Genomic DNA, 24,054 nt, shown 5'->3' on the forward strand with positions numbered 1-24,054 from the left:
ATGTGTTTCATAAACACATAATCCTTTCTGGATTACAATCTGCCATCAAAATGATAAAATGAATTATTCTAGCTGCTGTGAGAAAAGGCTATAAACGATCCGCCACTTCCAGGATCCTCACATGCGATAGACTACTAGCCGGGACAACTTCTTTACCACTCACCGTACCACTCAAATTAGAAAACATTATTATAAATTTACCGTTGTGAATCGGGCTTAAGTAAGGCAATAGTTTTGAACACTGGCTGGTTATGTACTTGCTCAAATATTGATTTCGGATCATTTTTAACCAAAAAAAGTTACGGACTGCAGCTTTAAAAAAAAATCATATACTGACCCCATTATATTATATTAGTAATTACAAATATATATCAGTAATTTGCTCAAATGGTTATGTTGGCCTAATGGGTAGTCTTGTATTAGATTTTGTCATGTGTCAGGGGGTCCATGAGTAGTTTGGGGTTATGAAAAGGAGCCTTTAGTGTAAAATAAAATAATGAGAAACCCTAGGTTAAGGAGCTAGGCTGCTGACACAAAGGTTGCAGGTTACATGTATGGCTGTCCATGAAAATGGAGAGTTACTGAGCTCATTATGCTGTGATATCCCAGCTGTGCCCTTGCGCAAGGCACTTAACTTCATATTGCTTTCATTACTCCAGAGGGGTTGACCAGGTAATTAGTGTGCTGAAACTCCCTCTGGTTAAATTGGGCCATTTGCCTAAGCACCACCTCTCAAGCTCTAACACTCCACATATCAAAGCACTGAAATATATTTGTTGTATTTGTACTGATTTTACTACCAGATGAAAAGTCACTGTTGCCTTCAGGTGGAGGAGTTTTGTGCATTGTGAAGGGACTGTCAGCCTGGTCTTCTTGGCTTTGGTGTGTTATACATTCAACCTCTTCATTCTCTGTCTCATGCAACAGTTCAGAAAGATGGCGCCGCCGGCGAAAGTTAATGCAGAATTGATACAGCAGCCCGCTGTCAAAGAAGTGGTGCTTCAGAGAGACTGCAGAGTGAAATGAAGAGTGGACTGTTTCAGCAAGGCAAAGCATGAAGAGCGAAATCACTGCAGATATAACGTTTCTTCAAGAGGTCATCGCTCTATACACAGGTATGTTGCATTAGATTAACTTAACAGACAGTGCATTTAGACCTGCTAATGGCTAAATAAAACGCACACTGTCATAATCTAGGTGATAGTTAGTGTTCTTACCATGCTGAATGATACCATGCTCTAGTAGGGCCTTGCAGAGATCCAGTCCTTGCCATCGACTCTCTATTTCACCGTTCTGTAGCAGCCAATCAATTAACATGTAACCAGGGAAAGAACGATCATAAGCCACTCCCTTTTCCTGTCTCAGCTGTAAGATGGAGTCTTTGCTTGTAATCAGACTGTAAAAAGCAGCAGATGAATTTTGAAAATCTCGTCTAAATGAGACTAATTATGACAATTATTTTGCAGCATTTATTAATGTAGATTACTACATTTATTAATATACTACCATTCAAAAGTTTGGGGTTAGAAAAAAATCTTGTATGTTTTTGAAAATTGTCTCTTTGGCTGCATTTATTAAAACAAAATACAGTAAAAACAGTAATATTGTGAAATATTATTACAATTTAAAATAACTGTTTTACATATTTTAAAATGTAATTTATTCCTGTGATGGCAAAGCTGATTGCTATGATGATTTAGTGCTCAAGAGATAGGCTATTTATAATTATCAATATCAAAAACCGTTTTACTGCTTAATAGTTTTGTGGAAACCACAATACTATTTTTTCAGAATTCTTTGACAAATAGACAGTTCAAAATAACAGCATTTGTTTGAAAAAGAAATCCTTTGTAACATTACAAATGTACTGTCACTTTTGATCAATTGATTGCACCCTTGCTTAACAAAAGCCCGTGTTAATTCCTTTAAAAAATGTACTGATCCCAGACCACTGAATGTATATATATATATATATATATATGTATGTACTATACAGTATATATAGTCATGTGACATGTGGCCAAGTATGGTGACCCATACTCGGAATTAGTGCTCTGCATTTATCTCATCCAAAGTGCACACACACAGCAGTGAACACACACACACCGTGAACACACACCCGGAGCAGTGGGCAGCCATTTTTTTGCTGCGGCGCCCGGGGAGCAGTTGGGGGTTCGGTGCCTTGCTCAAGGGCACCTCAGTCGTGGTATTGAAGGTGGAATACAGTTTATAACTGTAATTCCCACCCCTGTCCAGTTGGTGGCGAGTGCGCTTCAGTGTGGCAGCAGAGCGCGGGATCATCAGCTCCAAAACAAAAATCTAGGGATTGGCTGATACCTCTTATTTTATTTTAGATCCGATACCGATATTTTCAAGCCCAGTATCGTTGATATCGATACCTATAAACTAAATTGATCTTTTAAATTATTAAAAGAATATAATCAGTAATTATACTCACTTAATATTAGATTTTAAAGCCACATTTTTAACACTTCTTTTGTTTACACTGTCAAAAATAAAAGCTTTCAAAAATTAGCCCTTTACTGGGGCAGTAACCTCAAAGGTGCAACTATACCCCTAAAAGGGAGCATATTAGTACCATACAAGTATGCATGCTTTAAGGGTAGATAAGTTACAAAGGTGCACCTTTGAGGGTACCTCATGAAAAATAAACATGGTGTTACATAAGTACTAAAATGTATTATTATTATTATTATTATTACCATGGTAAACTGTGGTTACTGTAATAAAACCATGGTTAATTTTTGTAAAAGGCAGCCAGGCTGTTTTACCCCTAAAGGTGAAACTTTAGCATATTTTTTTTCTGACAGATTTATTAACAGCAATTACGGAACAGAACACAATCCATTTGAACTTTTAACAACCAGTTTAAATAAATTTACTTGCACAAACTAGCCAATTTAAAATAAATATTACGTGTACACAAAAGTTTGGGGTCAGTAAGATTTTGTAATTTTTTTAAAGTCTCATGCTCACCAAGACTGCACTTATTTAAAAAACAAAAACAAAAAAAACAGTAAAAGCAGCAATATTGTAAAATATAACAATTAAAAATAACTATTTTCTATTTTAATATATTTTAAAAAGTAATTTAAAATGATCTGTGATCAAAGCTGAATTTTCAGCATCATTACTCCAGTCTTCAGTGTCACATGATCTTTCAGAAATCATTCTAATATAATTTGCTGCTCAAGAAGCATTTATTATTATTGCTGCTTTATATTTGTGTGGAAACCGTCATGCATTTTTCAGAATTAATTTTAGATATAGTAACAATGTTATGTAATGTAATAATATGGCAATGGTTTCTATAGATCTACTTAAGCTTCTGATGCTTTTGGGAAACGCGGCCCTCTTTGAACAAGCACTGTGAGCCATGCTTCAGCAGCGAACGCTGTCTGTGATTGATTGGTTCTGTCTTTCAGCATTTGCGTGTGTTCCGATGAGCAGGAGAAATGGTTCTATCCAACACAGTTATTCGCTATAATATAGTCTATTTTTCCACTTAGAAGCTTATTTTATGCACTGAATTAAAAATAAGCGCTGCTGCTTCGCTTGATCTGAGGTGTCTACAGCGATCTATCGCGCCACATTAAAGAGCGCCAAAATGGTATTTATTGCTTGAATTTCCTAATAAAATGGACAGAATTTGAAATCTAAGACTTTGGCTGCGTCCAAAATCTCTAAAATTCCATTCCAAGGCAGGAAGGCATCTCAAGGCAGGTCTGAATCTAAATTCTGCTTCACTTCCTGTCTCCGGAGGTACCTTCTTTGATATCCCACAATCCTGTGCGTTCCATTCCGTGACGGTTATACTATTGGACGGTTGAGCTAAAAAATAAAGATGGCATCTGAAAGTTGCTTTTGGTGGTCAGTGTGTATGTTTGTATATGAAATGTATATTTCTGACTAACTTTTTGCACTTTTGACGTTATTTCTAGCAAGAAATCAGTATTATAGTAATTAAGTATTCGTTTAGTTATCACCAAAACTCATTCTATTTTGTTGTAGATAATTAAACCATTACGCTGCCTCAGAAGCCTGTCCGAAATCAGTTTCAGTTTTCGGATTCAGCCTTTGTTTCATATCAAAAGTAGCTTAGCTTTTTGCGATTTATTGGATGGGAGGCGCTAGGCCTGGGCGATAAAACGGTATTGATATTTATCGACGGTACACCTTCTTCGATAACGATAGAAAAAATTTTCAATATGGCACACGATATAGGTACATGCTATGAGTGACGCAGACAGCAGACACAAACACATGCTGAATTGAGTGCTGTGCCTGCCTGAGATTGTGAATAAAAAAATTTATATTAGTCAAGTTTAAAATAAACATTTTCATTTGAATGTTAGGTGTGCATCAATTTTTAATTTTCAAAAATGAAAATTTGCTGTTTATCTGCTTACCCCCAGGGCATCCAAGATGTAGTACACGCCTGCTGTTGAGAACGTGCTCAGGAGGATGCGCCGCCGCTCTGGACAAGTTCGGACATTGCGTGAATCAAGAGGTAAAAAACTATATAAATACTGTTCAGTTTCTTGCACAGACCGATCGTTTTGTGTCTTTACACATCAATGTATCTTATGCAATTTACGAAATTATATTTGATTTTTATTAGTTAATTTAGACCTAATGCACGGTTTTTAAAGACAATTTAAATGCGCTGTTATTTTGCTCATTGCACCCTCCTGTGGCCTCGGGAGACAAGACAAAAGTTTCCTTAAAACCTATTTAATCTGCATATAAAACATTAGAAATTAGATATTTGTTTAATTTTTATTTTGTGTTTGATTGTTAAAACAAAAAATATTTGTTGTTTGTCTCAATACATTGGGTTAATTTAAAAATACAGTGGTTAAATACAAAAAAATAAATTCTATTGCTCTTTGTTTTAAAAAAGGTTATAAAAAATGTAAATAATTATCGATACCGAACGATATGAAACATTATATCGTTGATACATTTTTTAGCTATATCGCCCTAGGAGGCGCACATACTATATGTAGGCTACGGTTCATTCATCAACTGAAAACAGCATAGATTGAGATTTAAGAATCGACATTGGTTCATAAAAATGAGAATCTATTAAAATCAATATTTTTTTACCCAGCCCTAGCATGTTTTGTTTTTAGTGGCCTCTGCTGTCACTGCGGGGTGTGGTGGTGAACATGAAAAGTGAGGTGCAGTCTCTGTTCATTTGTTCTCTTCATAAATAAATAAATGCATAAGCCTGTATGCTCGTCCTGTAGGTTCATTATTAGAAATGAAAATGTGAACAAAAATACAAGCAATTAAATGTGTTATTATAATTAAAATATGAAAATTAAAATGACGGGTAATAATAGATTATGACGGAATTTTTATGACCCTGTCCATCAAAATGACGGACAATGTTAAAGTCTACGCAACCTCTGATTTGAACTCTGAATTGCGATTATTAATTCCGATTATCACAATGTACATTGAATGATGTTTATACCATTGTTTGATGCAGCTGCATGCCGTATTTTTATATGAAAATAAACAAGCTGAAAACACTCTAACTGAAAAACCTTTAGTGCTTTTCTATAGTATTAAGCCTCAAAAAACAAATATACATCGGATTGGTTTCTTCTTTAAATTATAAAAAAAGTAAAAATATGAATGGTATTGTAATTGCGATTAGAAATTTGATTAATTGTGCAGCCCTAATAAATATTATAGTAGGCTTAAGGTCTTTGGGGAAAGTAGCTTAAAGACCCCTAAACAACAAATTGCACTTGGTGGCAGGTATAATATATAGTAGACAGATATTATGTCATAATAATAAAATTCTTAATGCAATTAAAACTTACTTCAAAAATAAGTAGCCTACCAAATTAACATTTAAAACTTTTTTTTACATTTCCTAAGAAAATGTCTTACTGTTCATACAGCCTCTGTCCACGCATGAAGATCTTAACCTCTATGTTGAAAGGAAATGTGCCATCATCCTTTCTGAATCTGTGTAAGTATTGGGCGTCTTTAAACACGGGCCACTTATCACACACTATAAAGATGAAAAGATGGTAAAGTATACAATCTGTTTTCTCAAACATTAAGAGTCAAATAAATGGGTCCTAATATGAGTCAACAGAAGGAAAACAGACATGACCTTGTTGTATCACACGCTTTGTTATTTGGTGTACAGTAAATAATATTGTACCGTGATGAATGATATCATGGTCCATGAGGTGCTGCATGAGCTGGACTGCAGTCTCTCGATCAGGCACTTCTTTATGAGCAATCAGCCAGTCAATAAGCTCCTGAGCCACAAAACAATTCGGGTACGTTCGCAAATGGTGTCTGCGGTCCTTGATCAACTTGCTATCATGTAGTCGCAATCTTCAAAATCAAGATAGTTGTATTAGCAACCATTAGTATGGAAACATTAAGAATATTACCTACTGTATAACAGAATAATGTTTCAATATATAACAAATAATTAAATATTTAAAGTCTTGAAGTGTGGTGAGATTAACTTTGTTAATATAGCGTACCTTAGCTGTTCTCCGGCAATCATTACCTCAGCCTTTTGGTGTCTTGTCATCATTGTACTTTGAATGTTTCCCAGTAGATCCATGGATGTTCTGTCAAGTTTCTGCTTCTGTGCACTTGTTTCCTTCACTTTATTGGTGCCTTAGTGTTTACTAAATATTCAGCAGACCGAGGCACCAGTTCTTCAATACTGTGAATGTTGTGTATACAAATATATTCCCTCTCGACATCCTTGTTACAAGCACTTTAAACATTGTTCCAGGTTTTGGGTGATGTTACAGCCAAGACTTTCCTGACAAAACATTTAAAGGTAGTTGCACTGATGCTGTCTTAACTGTTCACCTTTAAATGTAAAAATTACCTACCGTATCGGAAATTGGAAAACATGTCAGCAGCTTCACATAATGGCCACATGGTGTCGGTAAAAGAGTTAACAGAGAAACATGCAGTCATACCACATGAGATTTCGGAGGATCTTAGACTGAGATAATCACTTAGTTGTGAACTCGGGTCCAAATACCATCTTAACTTATATTGGCTCATCTTAAAATTGCTTCCGTTTAGAGATATATTTTAACTTTTGTTTTTTCAGTATCACTTATCTTAATTACACTGTCTTGTTACAGTTACACGGTCTTGTTTCTGAGAATGTTTGCTGAGGGGAGAGAAGACATACTGTGTGTGTGTGTGTGTGTGTGTGTGTGTATATATACTGTAATATATATCTTCTATACAGATATATTATTCTCATAATTATTAGATATTTACATTTTTCTAACTTTTTTATTTTTGTTATCTGTTATGTGCATTATAGTTCTTGATGTTGTATTTATGTTATTTAGTTAATTACTTGATGCTTATATTTAGTTAAAGCCTTCATGTTAGTGTCATGTGCTACCCTGATGGTCTTGTGTGGATGACACTGTGCTTTGACTTTATTATTGTTGGTCACAGTTGCTAGAGAGGCCAACTTTAAGTGATCATGTGGCCTTGCGTTGCACCACCTGTGAGTATCAGTGCATTTTACAGTGACATTCAGGTTTTAATAGCTCAGATTTATTGCTTGTTACTGTCAGTGATCGTCATGCTGTAAAGTATGTGCTGGCTATATTGTGATAGTAGCGTGTTAGTCTTTCATTTATGGACTGCTTATTTAACAAAAAAAGCCTATGTTACGATACTGAGAATCAAAATCAACCCTGACAAACTGAATATAAAAAGTGTGGTAATTTGATTTTGTTTTATAAAACCTTTTATTAATAGGTTCCCTTATCTGTAGGCTATACAAAATGCGACATTTTCTTTTGATTTGGAGTACTAAACGTAACTTGGACGTGTTTTGGTGAGAGTGACAGCTGTGATAGGAAAGAGGGCGTGGCCTCGCGGCGCGGCTGCTTTTAAAGCTGCGTGATTTACTTTCTTTTCAACACAGCTACATCCTGCGCTGTTCTCCGAAAGACCATCTGAAACTAAAAAGCGACTTGCAAACTTTCTGTCGGCTAAGGCGTTTAGGAGGGTGGCTAAAAGAGCTGTCTTGACTTCCAGCTCGATTTTATAAGCGACGGAACCGTGTTTTCAGAACATTAATGCAGCCTAAACCACAGTAACAAGTTGTTCACATCATCGAAACATCAGCAGAAATCATGACGGCGGAGCAGCATCAGCTGAATTTGGACTACGGTGACTTTGACATGAGGTTCGATGTGAAAAAGGAGGCTGCAGCTTTTGGACCGGACCGCTCTTTTATCCAGCAGTGCGGTATACACGTGCCAGGCTCCGTGTCCAGCACACCCATGAGCACCCCATGCAGCTCCGTGCCTTCATCCCCGAGCTTCAGCCCAAGCGGACAGAGAAGCGGTGCTGAAGATCTCTACTGGACCCTGAGCACGGGGGCTTATCCGCAGCACACAGATCCCCACTGCCTTGAACTGACACCCGAGGATGTCCGGGAAGCCTTAAGTGCCAATCTCATGCAGGCACACCCGTCTCAGCTCCACCAGGCAGAGATGGAGCATGGATACAGGAGCATCGGTCAGTTCCACGCACCAAACATGCATCAATACCATCAGGAGCAGTACACCGAACTCGGCCACAATCCCGACTTCGCGCACGGCAAAAGCGTGGATCAGTTAATGCAGCATCTCGACTGTGCACCTCAAGGCGCGACGCAGCTCAAGTCGCATAATATCCACCAGCAGACGCACCACAGACGCGGCGAGCGCGCGGAGAGCCGCTTCTCCGACCAGCAGCTGGTGTCCATGACTGTGCGCGAGCTCAACCGACACCTCCGCGGCATGAGCAAGGACGATATTATCCGGCTGAAGCAGAAACGCCGTACCTTGAAAAACCGCGGGTACGCTCAGTCGTGTCGACACAAACGCGTTCAGCAGAAACACGTACTGGAGAACGAGAAGACGAGCCTCGCGACGCAGGTGGAGCAGCTGAAGCACGAGCTCAATAGGCTGGTGCGCGAGAGGGACGCGTACAAACTCAAATGCGAGAGGCTAGTTGTCGGAATGAACTGAGTAATGGACCCTCTTGTGAAAATCCCCCATCGCCTGAATTTTTGCGATAGTTCTGCATATATTTAATGTTGATAAAGTTTCTCTTTAATGATATTAAAAAAACAGCTTAAGATTGTTTGCTGGTCTGACCAGCTGAAAGACCAGAAAACCATGTTAGACTTCTTTTAGGTGTTTTTGTCAGCAGAGGAGAAAGTTTTAATTCTGTTATTTGGTATTTTATATTTTCACTCAACTTTATCTCTGACATGTCAAGCTGGTTTTGATAATGTATCTGTTATCTTCTAGTTTTCACAACAGTCTTCATCAGTCATCTCAGCTATGCGAATGACATTTGACCTTTTTGGCAATAGATGCATTGTGTTGGTATTTTTGTTTATTTGAACATTTTGTATATCTTTAATTTGTTTCATTAATCAGTTGTATTTGTTCCTTGAAACTCTTCTGAAGAGTAGACGTTTGTGATTTGCATTTCATTGTTATCTCCAGAATAAATTTTTGAAGAAAAAAAAAAGCATTTGGGTTCTCTTATTTTTCTTACACTTCTCCCAGAATGCAGTTCAAACTGCTTTTGCACGAAACTTACGTAGCACGGATGTTTTATATGTAACCCATCAACAGACTGACTTGAAATATCATGAGAACATAAAAAATAACCCAGTGCACAGGTATGTCTACTCGCAGCAACCTTTGACCTTGATTAACGGCTGTTTTCTGAGACAACTGTGTTTCGAATGACTCGAGAGACTCGGAGAAGAGCTGCACAGCACTGATTGTACCAAGGTGGAAATAAGTTTTGCCCTCTCCTTAAGAGGAAAGCAAAGGCCATCCATCTGAACTGTTTTTTGATTTCTCTTGAAACTACGAACTCCAGTAACACTGAAGGTTTTGCTGGAAAGGCCAGCCCATTATGACAAACTTTACGAGCAAAATGAGTAATCTACACTCGAAACCACAATGTTGGAACATTTGCACTTTGGTAATGAATCGAAAATGATTTCAATACGCAAACTTAGTCACGCAGGTAAATGAAAAAAGTAAAGCAGTGCAATACACTTTCACAACACTGACATAAATAGATCTTCAAACACTGGTTGTTATTTTTGTTTTACACAACTCTCCTTTTCTCGGGATCCAAGCAACATGTGTGGCAAAACAGCCTTTAACCCTCGACCTTGTTGTCAACTGCTCCTTAACAGTTAGCGCAAGACTGATCTCCTTGTAATGACGTGCCACCTGTGCAATACAGGGTCACAGGTGCAAAAGCAGTTTTTCACTAAGCAACAGCTTCATGATCTCTTTCTCATCCCAAAGTTAGCTTGTCATTCATGAGAATGATTTGTATGAAAGCATTGTATGGTCTGATCAATAAAAATTGGACTAATGTGCCATAAGACTTTATAGATAAGCTCATTATTGACATTCATTCAGGTCCGTTTTCTGTGGATTTTTCACAGCACTTATCATTTCTCGGGTTCCGATTGACTCTATACAAATGCATGTATTTTTTTAAATGTAGATAATCATTTGTATCATTGATCGGTGTTTTGTTTTGTGCTGTTCTTGTAGTGAGAAAGACTCGGTGTACAGTGTTTTATCTCAGGAAAGCAGTGCTGTTGTAAAAGTCTGTAACAACCTCTCTTTGCACGTGAGATATTGTGGCCGTCCCCTCCTTCCCCCGCTCTGCCTTTGCCCGAGGGGGAGGGGTCATTGAGTCAGCACTCTGCCCAAGGTGTCTGCTGCTCTGTGGCATCAGAGGGTCACTGGAACCAGAAAGACTGAGGCAGGAAGAGACCACGAACAAGCAAAAGCGCAAAAAGAGTTGGTATTAGACTAACAAAGGCTTTCAAATTCTGGTTGTGAATTATGACTCTGTATGAGCTGGGTTTAAAGTATTTATTGTACACATAAATGCACACTGTTAATGTTTAGTATTAATTTGTCAACTTGCAAAGTTATATTCAAGTTTATGAACTATAATTTGGCAGAAAAACTGTTTATTCTGTTTATTGATTATTACATTTATACATTTATCATTTGTAATTTATTAAGAATTTAATTTATTATTGTATTATTTTGCTGTTACAGTCATCTAATAAAATGTATTTTAAATATAATATACATTGTTTATTACATGTAATACCTTTACAATTGTTTATATTATTTATAATATAATACATTAATTTTAATATGTTTTATATTTATTACAATTATAAATTTGACATAATATATGCTACATTTATAATTTTATATTATTAATAGTATAAAACAATAACATAATAATATTAAATATAATGAATAATCATTAAAAATATTAATTATATTTAAATGGGCATTGCTTTTTTTTATTTATTATAATTTATATGATTTAATTTTATTTATAATTGTATAAATATATTCATTTTATTTAGAATTTTTTAATATAATATACATTATATTTATTACATTCATACATTTAATGTAATATACAATTAGAATTTCATATTATGATATATATTATGATTGATAATAATATTAAATTACAATAGTGAATATATTGAATACCGTTTAATAACACCGATTAATTACATTAAAATGAGAATTAAATTTGCACCATTTAGAACTGAATTTTTTTTAAAACATTAGCATTTATAATTTTAATTTCATTTTCATATCATTTTATTTATAATTGTGTAATGATATTTATTTCATTTATAGTTTTAATATAATATACATTATATGTATGAATGCAATATACATTTATCATTTATTTATGATTGTATAATTATTAAAATCATGCATTTAGTAAAGTTTATCAATGATATCAAAACAAGATCTATTTTGTGCCATGTAGAACATTTAGAATTTTACCATTTTAAAACTTTCGTACATACAACGGCTGTCTGTAGTTATGGTATAAAAACAAGAGCAAGTTAAGTTCAGTTAAACCACTAAATAGTCTCTGGCCGAACATTGAGTCAAAAGTGCCTGATCTCTCAAGCAGAACTTGGCTGGTCAGAACTGGTCTGTTCCTGCTTTCTGGCTGTTTTGTTGTGTGGATAATACCAATGTCCTCTATCTCTCTCACCCTTCACGTGAACAGCAGCAGCCGTGTGGCAGTGAGGATGGATGGGGATATATGGGGCTTCCTCTTTCACTTCCTAAATAGGGGTCTGGTCAAGTGACTTTGTTCGAGAGTGAGGGGAGATGAAGTGAAGGAATGCAATGCAGCGGTGGGGTTGGTGGTTTCCGCTCAGGATGTCCACTTGTTTCTGCGTTTGGAGCCATGACAGCTAGTGGGGTTGTGATTCATTGTGATTTACGGTTTCACAAGCAATTTAAATCAGTGAATCGTCTCGGTTTTGTAAGTTCTGGACTAATTTGGCTATGTAGTGACAGTAATGTGGTGCAGCAATCTAATGCATTGAAACCAAACGTAGATTAAAGGGAGAATTCATCCAAAATAAAAATTCTATTATGCTCACCTCATGTTCGTTCCAAACCTGTTATAAAGTAAGTCATACTTGTTTGAAATGACATGAGGGTGAGTAAATGATGAAAGAATTTTAATTTTTAGGAACTATCACAATATCTTGAGTTATTTTTTACTGCATACTTACAAATAAGTTTCGCAAAAGTGGAAGCTTAGGTGCTTAGGAACTTTACAAACAAGTCTCTTGTGCATTTTTTTTTAGAAGAAAACCTCAGCTAAGCAGATGCTTGCTGGTCTCTTGTGTGTCAGAACTGATGACAGCACTTCATGAGCACACAACATACACATGACCCACTGAGGAGAATTCAGGCTTCCTCCCACACTGTCACTTCCTTCTCCCTCCCTCTGCCACTAATACACTTGCCTTTTAGCCTGGCTAAAGTACAGGATTAAACCGGCCGTAAAAACTCTGTGGGTCACGCTTTTGTCAAAGCTTCATGTGCACTCTTTTATTTTTAACACCACAAACTTAAAGGCTGAACATTTCATGAGCACCGAGTTGACAAAAAGTGCACAATCATAAGCCTGGAGCCGCATAGGCTACATCCTGAATATTTCACCTAGCCAACTCCGGATACAAGGATGCACTCGTAAAAATAAAGATTCTTATGGCATTGATGGTTCCATGAAGAACCTTTAATATCCATGGAACCTTTTCATTCCACAAAAGGTTCTTTATAGTGGAAAAGGTTTTTAAAATGTTCTTAAGTTAGAGGGTCAAATAAAGGTGGAACAGGTGTGTTTTTTGTCGTTTCTTGAAGATGGTTAAGGACTCAGCTGCTCGGATTGATTTGGGCAGGTGAATATTTCACCTAGCCAACTCCGGATACAAGGATGCACTCGTAAAAATAAAGATTCTTATGGCATTGATGGTTCCATGAAGAACCTTTAATATCCATGGAACCTTTTCATTCCACAAAAGGTTCTTTATAGTGGAAAAGGTTTTTAAAATGTTCTTAACACTAAGAAAATAATGTTTTTTGTTTTGTTGTTTTTTTGTTTTGCTTTTTGTTTTGTTGTTTTGATTTGTTTTTTATTTTGTTTTGATTAGTTTTTTGTTGTTTTGTTTTGCTTTGTTTTAATTTGTTTTGTTGTGTTTTGATTTGTTTTTTGTTTTAATTTGTTTTTTGTTGTTTTGATTTGTTTTTGTTGTTTTGTTTTTGTTTGTTGTTTTGATCTTTTATTTATTTTTTGCTTTGCTTTGTTTTGTTTTGATTTGATTTGTTTTTTGTTTTGATTAGTTTTTTGTTGTTTTGTTTTTGTTTTGAAAATGGTTAGCTGAAAACCCCTTTTTGAAACTTTATTTTTAAGAGTGTACAGCAAGAAAGCATGTACATCTGAATAAGATTAATTTCTAAACCTGGAAACAAACTAGATGGTAAAAGTAAAGGTATCGTTTTTAGATTTACAGTGCTTTCCTGGCAGTTGTACATCTTTCTACATTTACATTTAGTCATTTAGCAGACGCTTTTATCCAAAGCGACTTACAAATGAGGACAATAAAAGCAGTCAAAACTAACAAAAGAGCAACAATATATAAGTGCAAATGACAAGTCTCGGTTAGCCTGAAGATGGTTAAGGACTCAGCTGCTCGGATTGATTTGGGCAGGTCTAACAGTTAAGATTACCCAATCAGCTAAAAAAAGCATCATGTTCAATGGAATTAAATATAAATGTTTTTCACTGAATACAGACTTTCACCATGCTTTCATCTTAATATAGTTTAGGTGGGGTCAAATGTAGCAGACAACATGGAGTAATTCATAGTGTAATGGAGTAAATGACAGTGGTGGTTCCTCATATGCAACAAAGCAAACGGGTTGATATGTGCCTAACAGATATAGCAGCAATCTTCTCTAATGTATTGTTTAAAACTACCACACACCAAGTGTGCAGTCCAGAATGTCATAAATGTTTCTAAAAATGTTAAATGAATAAATCATAATGATCTCACAACAAAATGTGAAATTGGACAGGGATGAAGGAAATCCTGCTTTTGACGTAACTCATGCTGTGACACATATCAATCATTGATCATTCATTTTAATTTTAGTTCGTTTTGGTAATTCTGTTTTTGTCATTTTTATTATTTTTTGTCTGTATAGCTTTTATCAAGTTTTAGTTCATTTAGTTTTAGTACATTTAGTACCTCAAATTAAATAAACGGAAATGAGAAATTTTGAATTTGTAAATAGCTGAAATAAAATAAGTTTAGGTTTTTATTTGATATTATTTCAGGTAAAGTTTATTTTATTTCAAGTGATGAATTTTAATATCCCTGCAAATAACAAATCATCTCAACGTTTGTCCTTTTGTCTCCTTAATATCAAGGATGACATAACATCAAAGTCTGAGTAAAGAAATTATCAGACAAAATGTTCGTTTTGAAGAGCACAAAACATTTCACTCCTCCAGCTGGTGTTTTACCGCTCGTGTATGTCTCTGCTGATCTTGAAACCAGCTCGTATAGCGTAACAGGACCATGATGGCGAAAGAACGTGCGGGGGACAGAGAAGATGAGCTTTCCCACAGGTGGCAAATAGGGATCAGGCTTCAAAAGGTGTTATCAGGCCTCGCCATCTCATGTCGAGCTCGCTTGTCAGCACTTTCTCCACCAAGGGTATTTGACACTCTCACTCTATATGTGCATCAACAGAATGAGGAAGTAATGTGTTAATTTGAGGTGACATTTCACAGCAGCAACTGCACCACAAACATTTATCTGCATTATTGTTTCTCGTAATGACACTGCGTTATGTATACTTATTTTGTAATAGATATCACAATACACACAATCAAAAAATCAAACAAATCTGATTTTGTAGATGAGTGTTTCTTCAACTACAGGCTAATTTCTTTTCTGTTTTGTTATATGAAGGTCATATTAAAACTCCCTTGGAAACATTTTTTACCATGCCTTTAATAATTTTGCTACTTTCTAAATACCTGTTATGTATATTTAAAAAAAAAAACTATGAAAATCTAAACATTTAGTAAAATAAATGAACAACTTAAAAATATTTATTGTGTAAAAATTCTTTGTATAAATTTAGTCTACTTAAATTCCTATGATGACCAACACTTTTGGCCCTTTTTTTCGGCATTAAGTGTACTTGGTCAGTAATAAGTAGGCTTGAGGTGATATAAAATCAAAAAAAAAAAAAAAAGGAAAAATCAAGGCAAATCTAACGAGAATATTTTTAGTTATTTTTTTGTCATTTCCAATCATGATCATTTCAATTAAGTTATTTTTTTTAGTGCAGAAAGTCTGATATTATTTAATTGAATTATTTAATATTATTTAATTGTTTAAAATGTGATTTCCACCACAGGACGCTTTCAAACACAATGCATACACTACTGTTCAAATGTTTGTGGTATGGAAGATTTTTGTTTAATGCTTTTAATGAAAATACAGGAAACCATAATTATTGTGAAATATTATTGCAATTTAAAGCTTTCTATTTGCATATATTTTAAGATGTAATTTATTTCTGTGATGGCAAAGCTGAATTTTTCAGCAGTCATTACTCAGTGTCTTTGTTCTAATATGAAATTGTTCTAATATTATTGAACAGTGTTGAAAAGTTGCTTTATACTTTTGTGGACACTGATACATTTCTCAGAATGTTTTGATGAGTTCAAAAGAACAGCATTTATTTGAAAACTAAATTATTTTGTAGCAGTCTAAAAGTATTTACTGTGACTTTTGAAAATTTGAATGCATCCTTGCTTTATAAACATTATAATTTCTTTGAAAAATGTATATCCACTGTTGGTAAAAGAAATGAAATGTGTGCAGACTAAAAACCAAAAGTGCAGTAGTTGAAGAAACACCCTGAGAAACTGACAAGTGCTCTGTTTCCAGTCATACAGAGTTTCTCCTCTTAAATTCTTCCTTGCTCTCTGACCTAGAAACCCACCTTCCCACAGGAGTCAAGTGAGAGGTGAATCTGGCATAAAATGACAAGCAGTTTTATCTGTTTATCCATCAGCAACTCAACTGTCTGTCCAAACCAAAAGGCCGGGTGTACAATACAATGAGACAGCTTTTGAAATCTATCGGCATGGAACTTCTTAAAGATGACATGCACTCATAGCACTTCGTATTTATGGTCAGCCAGTGAAAACCTCTGTAAAACGGGACTGTGTCTGTGTGTGAGTGTGAAGACAGACACCATGATGAAAAAGCAGACCCATTTAATTGTAACTGCTGGTAGTTTTACTACCAAATTCATGCAAATATCCATCTCGCTGCATGTGCAGTGTAAACAAGCATTTAGTGCTTGGAGACAGAGAAAGAAACACACAAGTATGGGAAAAGATCCACTCTGTCACCTCCACAACAAACTGTGATACTGAGAACAGTAGCGTGCCACTCCCTGCTGTCAAGCCACCATAAAGAAGAAGTGTATAAATACAGCCGATAAACAAAGCACTGAGTCTGCAGAAAGACTTTTTGTGGTGTGAGAAAACTGCATGTTTGTCAGTCACAGGAATAGGACTGTCTGTTGCTGTATACATAATAACTCGTCCTGATGATCTGACAAAAATCAAATTAAAACTTAAAAAAATAAAATAAAATACACAGCTTTGCTAACGATTTTATCTAAGCATTCATAATGAGTCATTAATCATTACAATAGTACTTGATGTCGGCCAACAGGATGTTCCATGAAAGTTGTTTCTTAAGGTGTGATTCAGCTCAAGACTTTCAAGGTTTATGTATTAGTAATATGTTGGCCTATTCAATTTAAGTAAACAGCAATATACTTTTGGTTGTTCACTATATTGCATAAGAGAACAGAGTAATACACCCAAGACTATTTTTTAAATTACTTTTTAATGTAGTGAGACAGGATCATTTTTCAAATTTAATTTTGTAAAATTAATGTTCATTTTAAATTCATTTAATATTCAAACAGTCTTTTGAAAGAATCAAACACTTTGCCATTAGTGATGAGAAGAAAACTATTAGCAAATTAATTATTGTTAGCAGTATTCAGTATTATATTATATTATATTACTTTATATAACTTTCATGTGATATACAGACAGTCATGGCCAAAAGTTTTGGCAGTGACAAATTTTGTGTTTTGCAAAGTTTGCTGCTTAAGCTTTTGTGGTGTTCATTCACATTGTTTCTAGATTATTGTGTAGAATGATCAGATGCATTTTAAATAATTACTAAAAGCTTCATTGGCCAAAAAATGAACTTTTCACCAAAAAAATAAAAAATTATTTCACTGTTTTATGATCCTGACACAAAATGACCAGCTAACATTAATTGACTAATCATATCAGCAGCACATATGAAAGTGTGAATGAATACTAGTCAGGTAAAATCACTATTATACTAAATGATACTTCCAATCATTGTGTTCTTGTTAGCAATGGTTACCTCCAAAGAAACACGTGCAGCTATCAGCGCTTTGCATCTGGATCCGTGGCCAGGCAACTCCCCGGATCTCAATCCCATATAGAACCTGTGGTCAGTCTTTAAAAGGCGAGTGGACAAGCAGAAGCCCACAAATTGTGATCAACTGAGAACTAATAAGGCAAGAATGGATCGCCATCAGTCAGGATTTGGCCCAGAAGCTAATATCCAGCATGCCAGAGCGAATTGCAGAGGTTATGAAGAACAAGGGTCAACACTGTAAATATTGACTCATTATATTTTTTTGCCAATAAAAGCCTTTAAAACTTATGATATGCTTATCATTGTTTTTCAGTATACCATAGAAACATGTGGAAAAATAATCTACAAATACTGAAGCAGCAAACTTTGCAAACACAAAATTTATGTCAGTGCCAAAACTTCTGGCCATGACTGTAGTAGGTGAAGGATGTGCAATATTTAGAATTTAATATAGACATATAGCAGAAAAAATTAAGCTACATTATATAACTAAATGAACACTGAAACAATTTTAATCATTTTGCCATTAAGAATCAAATGTTGTCATTATATAGTATTGTTTACCATTTATAATTGCATTGTGTACCTAAAATTGTTTTCTATTCTATTATAACTTTTAATATTATTTTTATTAGATAGATTAGATAAACCTTTATTCGTTTATTTAATTTTAAATATATAATTTTTAAAAAACATTTATTTTAGTGTTTTTGCTTTTTCACAGAACAAACTGAACAACGACAACAAAGAAAAGAAAAAAAGACAGAACCTATGACAGAACAACAGAACATTGAGGGACAAATGCATACAAAGACAAATTATAATTTAACTGGTCAGGTAATGCATAAACAGGAGACAAATTTGTAAATGATTTAGAGTGACTTCAAAAGTCAAATATATAATTTTTAAGGAGGGCAAAATATTTATACAGGCATATAGCAGAAACTGTAAGCTCCATTGCTTTCTTTGTGTAATATTACTGTTCAGATGTCCTCTGCAGTCGACTCAATCAATGAAATCAAAGTTGTGCTGATCTTGCAGGACAGGCTAAGTTTCCCTTCCCCCTCCATCCCAACACCAGTGGTCCTCCAGACATACTTGTCTAAACACATTACCGCCGGTGAATGTAGCATGATAAACGTCAGCATGTGTAGAAGACGTCACCCTGATTTGCTTTGTTCTTCTGGCCATGCCAGTTTGGAGAGCAGGGAATACCCTAGAGTTTAATTCAAGTTCATAGCACCTCACAGGAGAGATACAGAGTGCACCATCTGCATAATTCAGACAGCGTTCACATTGACATAGACAAGTGCTTTTGACTAATTGTTTGATGATTGCATTAGGTTCTCAGTCCCTCAAACATGTAATGCAACCCCTTGGGCTGTTGAAAGGTGACTAAATGTTTATCAATGCACAGTTGCCTTCTGTAATCAAAAAGCTTTTTGGCCGAAGAATCTGGTGTGTTATTTGAAACTGCTTGCCATAGTAAAAACATCGAGCTTAAAGAATAAATATTAGAAAAGTTACATTTGCAAAAGGTCAGACAGAATAAAAAGTCATTCTGTATAATTCTGTATAATAATGTGAGAGCAATAGAGAGTTTTTTTTTTTAACATAATTATGGAAGAGTAAGTAAATGACCTTACAAAAAATGTAAGATTTTTTTTTCTGTAAAAATATTTCATTATTAAAACAACATATTTGAGAAGCAAAATTGGATAGGACAAAAATATGTATTTATTTAACACAAGACAAGATATTTTTTTATGCTTAAAATTAAAGAAGAAAATGCAAATGTGTTAAGAAAACGTCTTTTAATTGAAAATGCATTCTCTGAAAGCAAGTTTCAATATTAAGTAATATAAGTCAACAAGAGACCTTCCCTGTTTCCTTTCTCAATAATGTCATCCATTTCATTTTTCTCTGTCGACTTGCTTTGTTTCATTTCCAGTCTCTTTGCAGTTTATCAGGTGGTCATTATTCTTGACCTCATTTGGCCTACAGCTCAATTTGGCTGATCATTTAAAAGCCTTTAGCAGACACATGAGCAGCTAATACATTACATCACAAAATCCATATGAAATCAATTTGCATGAATCAATACGTAGATGGAGAGTCTGAGAAACTGACACCAAGACGGTGCTGATCAATAGCCAAGGTACATGTTATTTAACAGCTAGCCAAGCACCAGCAACTACTTTCCAACCCATTAGTTTTAATAAGTTGAAATGTGACGACCATATAATGATTTGAATTTAAAAGCGAATATTTGTGTCAACTGTCAATGCTGGATGGTTTAGAAAGGCTTTAACAGCTCCTAGGATCAGCTGTAACTTCACACTCTGTCATAAACTGATGAGGCAGATGGAAAGAGAGCGGGTAGAGCAGGCGCATCTCCTCGTCAGCGGCTGGTTAAACCGTGAGAGTGAGAGGGTTTGCGGTGTATCCGAGCTGGGAGATGAGTTGAGATAAAGATGAGGCAGCAGGAAATGTTGGATGAGGGGGAGTGAGTGAAGCAGAAAGGGGCCTTATCTGTTTGAAACAGCGCTCTCCTCTCAGGCATCTCTTTAACCACATGCAATCAGGTTTTTCAATCTCGATAAGAAAAAAAGAATACAAATCGTGAATTACCTTAATCTTTTTTTTTTTTATTAAAACCGAAACTTGTGGTTATGAACCATTATAACTGTCTAAAAGGCAATTAGTGCTTCAATAATGTGGCTTTGGAATTCAGTATTCATTAATGTTAATGCTATATTTGCTGTATTTATTAAGGGATGCTCGGATACAAAAATTTTGGCTGATAAAATAAATGAAAAAATAAATAAAACGCAAAAAAAATCAAATCAATCATTTTAAATGATGCAACTGATTTATAGCATCACAACATTATAATGTACAGTATGAAAAATGGATATGTGTTTAAATATTCAATGCAGATTTAATACAGATTACATTTAACAGTGTTAATAAATGATTAGTGTTTGAAAGTTTTCCATTTAAGTGCAAAATAGGGGAAATGAGCATGAACAATTAAATAAATATCGACTGATAGTGATGCATAAAAAAAATTAATACTGGTCAATAACCGCCATTATATTGTGTATCCCTAGTTTCCGTGAGATTTATTGGTAGTGTCAGAGTTAGACGGAAAAAAAGGTGATCTAAATGTAAAAATGAGCATGCGCATTGCACAGTTAAATATCAAATATCGACTGTAACAATATTGGCCAGTAACCAATATGGTATCATTATTTTGTGTATACCCTTAATGTGTTTTTGTAGGAATGCATTCGTTTTATTAGTAGTATATGAATGTGAATGTTAAATGAAGGAAATACCTAATGTAAATCTAAAAATATTTCAATAGCCAATATTGACTGATATCTGATACTGATATCAGTCAAATTGAAGTCAAATTGGCCAATAACCGATATGGTGCTATTATATTGTTTTGTATGAATGCGTCATTGGTAGTAATATTTGTGAGTGTAATTATTGGTAATAATAAATGTGAGTGTTAGATGAAAGAAAAAGGTAATCTAAGTGTGTATTTATTAAGGGATGCTCGGATACAAACATTTTGGCTGATAAAATAAATGAAAAAATAAATAAAACGCAAAAAAAAATCAAATCAATCATTTTAAATGATGCAACTGATTTATAGCATCACAACATTATAATGTACAGTATGAAAAATGGATATGTGTTTAAATATTCAATGCAGATTTAATACAGATTACATTTAACAGTGTTAATAAATGATTAGTGTTTGAAAGTTTTCCATTTAAGTGCAAAATAGGGGAAATGAGCATGAACAATTAAATAAATATCGACTGATAGTGATGCATAAAAAAAATTAATACTGGTCAATAACCGCCATTATATTGTGTATCCCTAGTTTCCGTGAGATTTATTGGTAGTGTCAGAGTTAGACGGAAAAAAAGGTGATCTAAATGTAAAAATGAGCATGCGCATTGCACAGTTAAATATCAAATATCGACTGTAACAATATTGGCCAGTAACCAATATGGTATCATTATTTTGTGTATACCCTTAATGTGTTTTTGTAGGAATGCATTCGTTTTATTAGTAGTATATGAATGTGAATGTTAAATGAAGGAAATACCTAATGTAAATCTAAAAATATTTCAATAGCCAATATTGACTGATATCTGATACTGATATCAGTCAAATTGAAGTCAAATTGGCCAATAACCGATATGGTGCTATTATATTGTTTTGTATGAATGCGTCATTGGTAGTAATATTTGTGAGTGTAATTATTGGTAATAATAAATGTGAGTGTTAGATGAAAGAAAAAGGTAATCTAAGTGTAAAAACAGCATGCAAAAAAGGTACATTGTGCATTATCCCCTTGTAAATTTTCCTCCTATTTCTAGCCAAGGAACTCTGCATTGTTTCTGCATTACAAAGACAAAAGTGCAAAACAGATGAGCTGGCCTGAGCACAGAGCTGCACCTGTCACCTTCCCCAAGCCACACGCTCAGCCCACACAGCAAAGACCACAGGACACAAAGACTGCTTTCACCTGAGACACACTGTGGCTTCTATTAATAGCACAGTTCGGCAGTGGTGCTGACACACACTTCTCGAAGTAGTGGTGGTGGTTACCTTCACTGACAGCAGTTACTATAATGTGGCTTGTATTACTCATTTGCTGAGAGAGTGTGAACCAAGGTCATGAAGCTAAAACACTGACAAATAGCTCTCGTATTAGGCTATTTATCTCCGCTCTTTTTGGTCAGAGGAACAGTCTGAAATCAACCCGTGAGCTCTAAATGTACTAGGGGAAGATACGAAACAAAGGGCAAGAACATGTCACACCGGGGAGCGAGCAGAAAAGTTTACACACGCCATCAACTCGAACATGCTGCGCTCCGCCGGATCCACAGGGATTGAAAACAACCGTGTGTCATCATCATTTGAAAGCCGAAAATAGGAGCGGGGGCGTTGAAACCGAAATCTCACCCGAAAACTACAAAAGAGTCGGCCGAGCCGTTTTGGCACGCGTCATCACATTGTTTTCCCCAGACTTGTATTTTCATGTCATTGTTTTGTATCCTCAGGCCAAACACCCTCCTCCAGATGGTGACTGTTCTAGTCTCCTCTTGATGGAAAGTCAGATGTTTACCAGAGCCCAGTGAGGGGCAGAAGAGCTGACGAGGGCAGTCGGGTAACAAGTCGGGTCTCCACCTGTGAGTCTAGTTTAATTGGGATGACACAGACCTGTGTTAGGGATGGATATACACCCATGTGTTGCCAAATTTGTCCGATATCCCTTTTAAAATGGTAAGAGAATTTGCCAATAGCATACAACACTTTCTACACTTATCTTGAGTAAAGTTTTTCACCAAGCAAAATCTTGCCATGAGTTGCTTGCATCTGTTTCTGTAGGCATTTCTGTTCATGCTCAGCATACAATTGTTGAGATCTTAAAGTGACAGTTCAGACAAAAATCATTTACTCATCCTCATGTTGTTCCAAACTTGTATGATATTTTTTTCTTCTGAAACACACACAAAATTGTTTTAATGTCTCTCTGTTTTTGGTCCATACAATAAAAGTCAGTGGGGTTTAGTGTTGTTTAGACTTTCATTTTACAGACTAAAAATATTCTTCAAAATATCTTCTTTTGTGTTCCACAGAAAAAATAAAGTTTTTAAATTATTTTCTTTTTGTCATTTTCTAGTACAAATATCTAAACATCCCTAATTCAAAATGCATTACTTGAGAATAAAAATTGTTTTGTAATATATATATATATATATTCTGGTTCTCAAATCTGATTGGTTGAGAACCGGTACAGGAACGCCCTTTCACAATTTTGTATCACTCCGCTTGTTCTGGCCGGGTCTATGTTTTTTTTAATTATTCACTGAGATAATCGTAGAGTACGTTAGTTAATATAAGAAGAAACGTCTAGCTTCGCGGTCTCTCTCTCTCTCTCTCATTTGGATGCACGTCTTGCCGCATTGTTTCTCTCTTATAACTTAATTATTTCTCACTAATAACCTACCTGAAGCAGCACATGCCCTTGATACGAATTCTAAAAGTGACGTATGTTTAACTGTCAACTT

The 24,054-nt window shown here is 35.2% G+C and overlaps 2 protein-coding genes across 2 annotated transcripts in view; one reads left to right on the forward strand and one right to left on the reverse strand.

Moving 5' to 3' along the window:
• Positions 1-6,595, reverse strand: part of LOC107655034 (DEP domain-containing mTOR-interacting protein-like) — a 10,999-nt gene extending 4,404 nt beyond the window's left edge. The window contains exons 1-5 of the mRNA XM_016442426.1: positions 6,543-6,595; positions 6,209-6,387; positions 5,929-6,052; positions 1,218-1,396; positions 801-1,010 (exon numbers count right to left, since the gene is read on the reverse strand). Of these exons, the coding sequence (XP_016297912.1) occupies positions 801-1,010; positions 1,218-1,396; positions 5,929-6,052; positions 6,209-6,387; positions 6,543-6,595 (745 nt within the window). The remainder of the gene's footprint in view (positions 1-800; positions 1,011-1,217; positions 1,397-5,928; positions 6,053-6,208; positions 6,388-6,542) is intronic.
• Positions 6,596-7,980: 1,385 nt separating this feature from the next.
• Positions 7,981-9,571, forward strand: LOC107655035 (transcription factor MafB-like). The gene has a single exon (XM_016442427.1). It carries the CDS (start codon positions 8,184-8,186, stop codon positions 9,063-9,065), a length of 882 nt encoding a protein of 293 aa, XP_016297913.1. The 5' UTR covers positions 7,981-8,183; the 3' UTR covers positions 9,066-9,571.
• The last annotated feature ends 14,483 nt before the right edge of the window (positions 9,572-24,054 follow it).

The sequence above is a fragment of the Sinocyclocheilus anshuiensis genome, unplaced genomic scaffold (assembly GCF_001515605.1).
Source record: "Sinocyclocheilus anshuiensis isolate Anshui unplaced genomic scaffold, SAMN03320099.WGS_v1.1 scaffold1072, whole genome shotgun sequence".
Classification (NCBI taxonomy): Eukaryota; Metazoa; Chordata; class Actinopteri; order Cypriniformes; family Cyprinidae; genus Sinocyclocheilus; species Sinocyclocheilus anshuiensis.

Bases quoted from the DNA above. Each gene is read 5' to 3' on its own strand.
- LOC107655035 (XM_016442427.1), top strand. From the start codon at position 8,184: ATGACGGCGGAGCAGCATCAGCTGAATTTGGACTACGGTGACTTTGAC.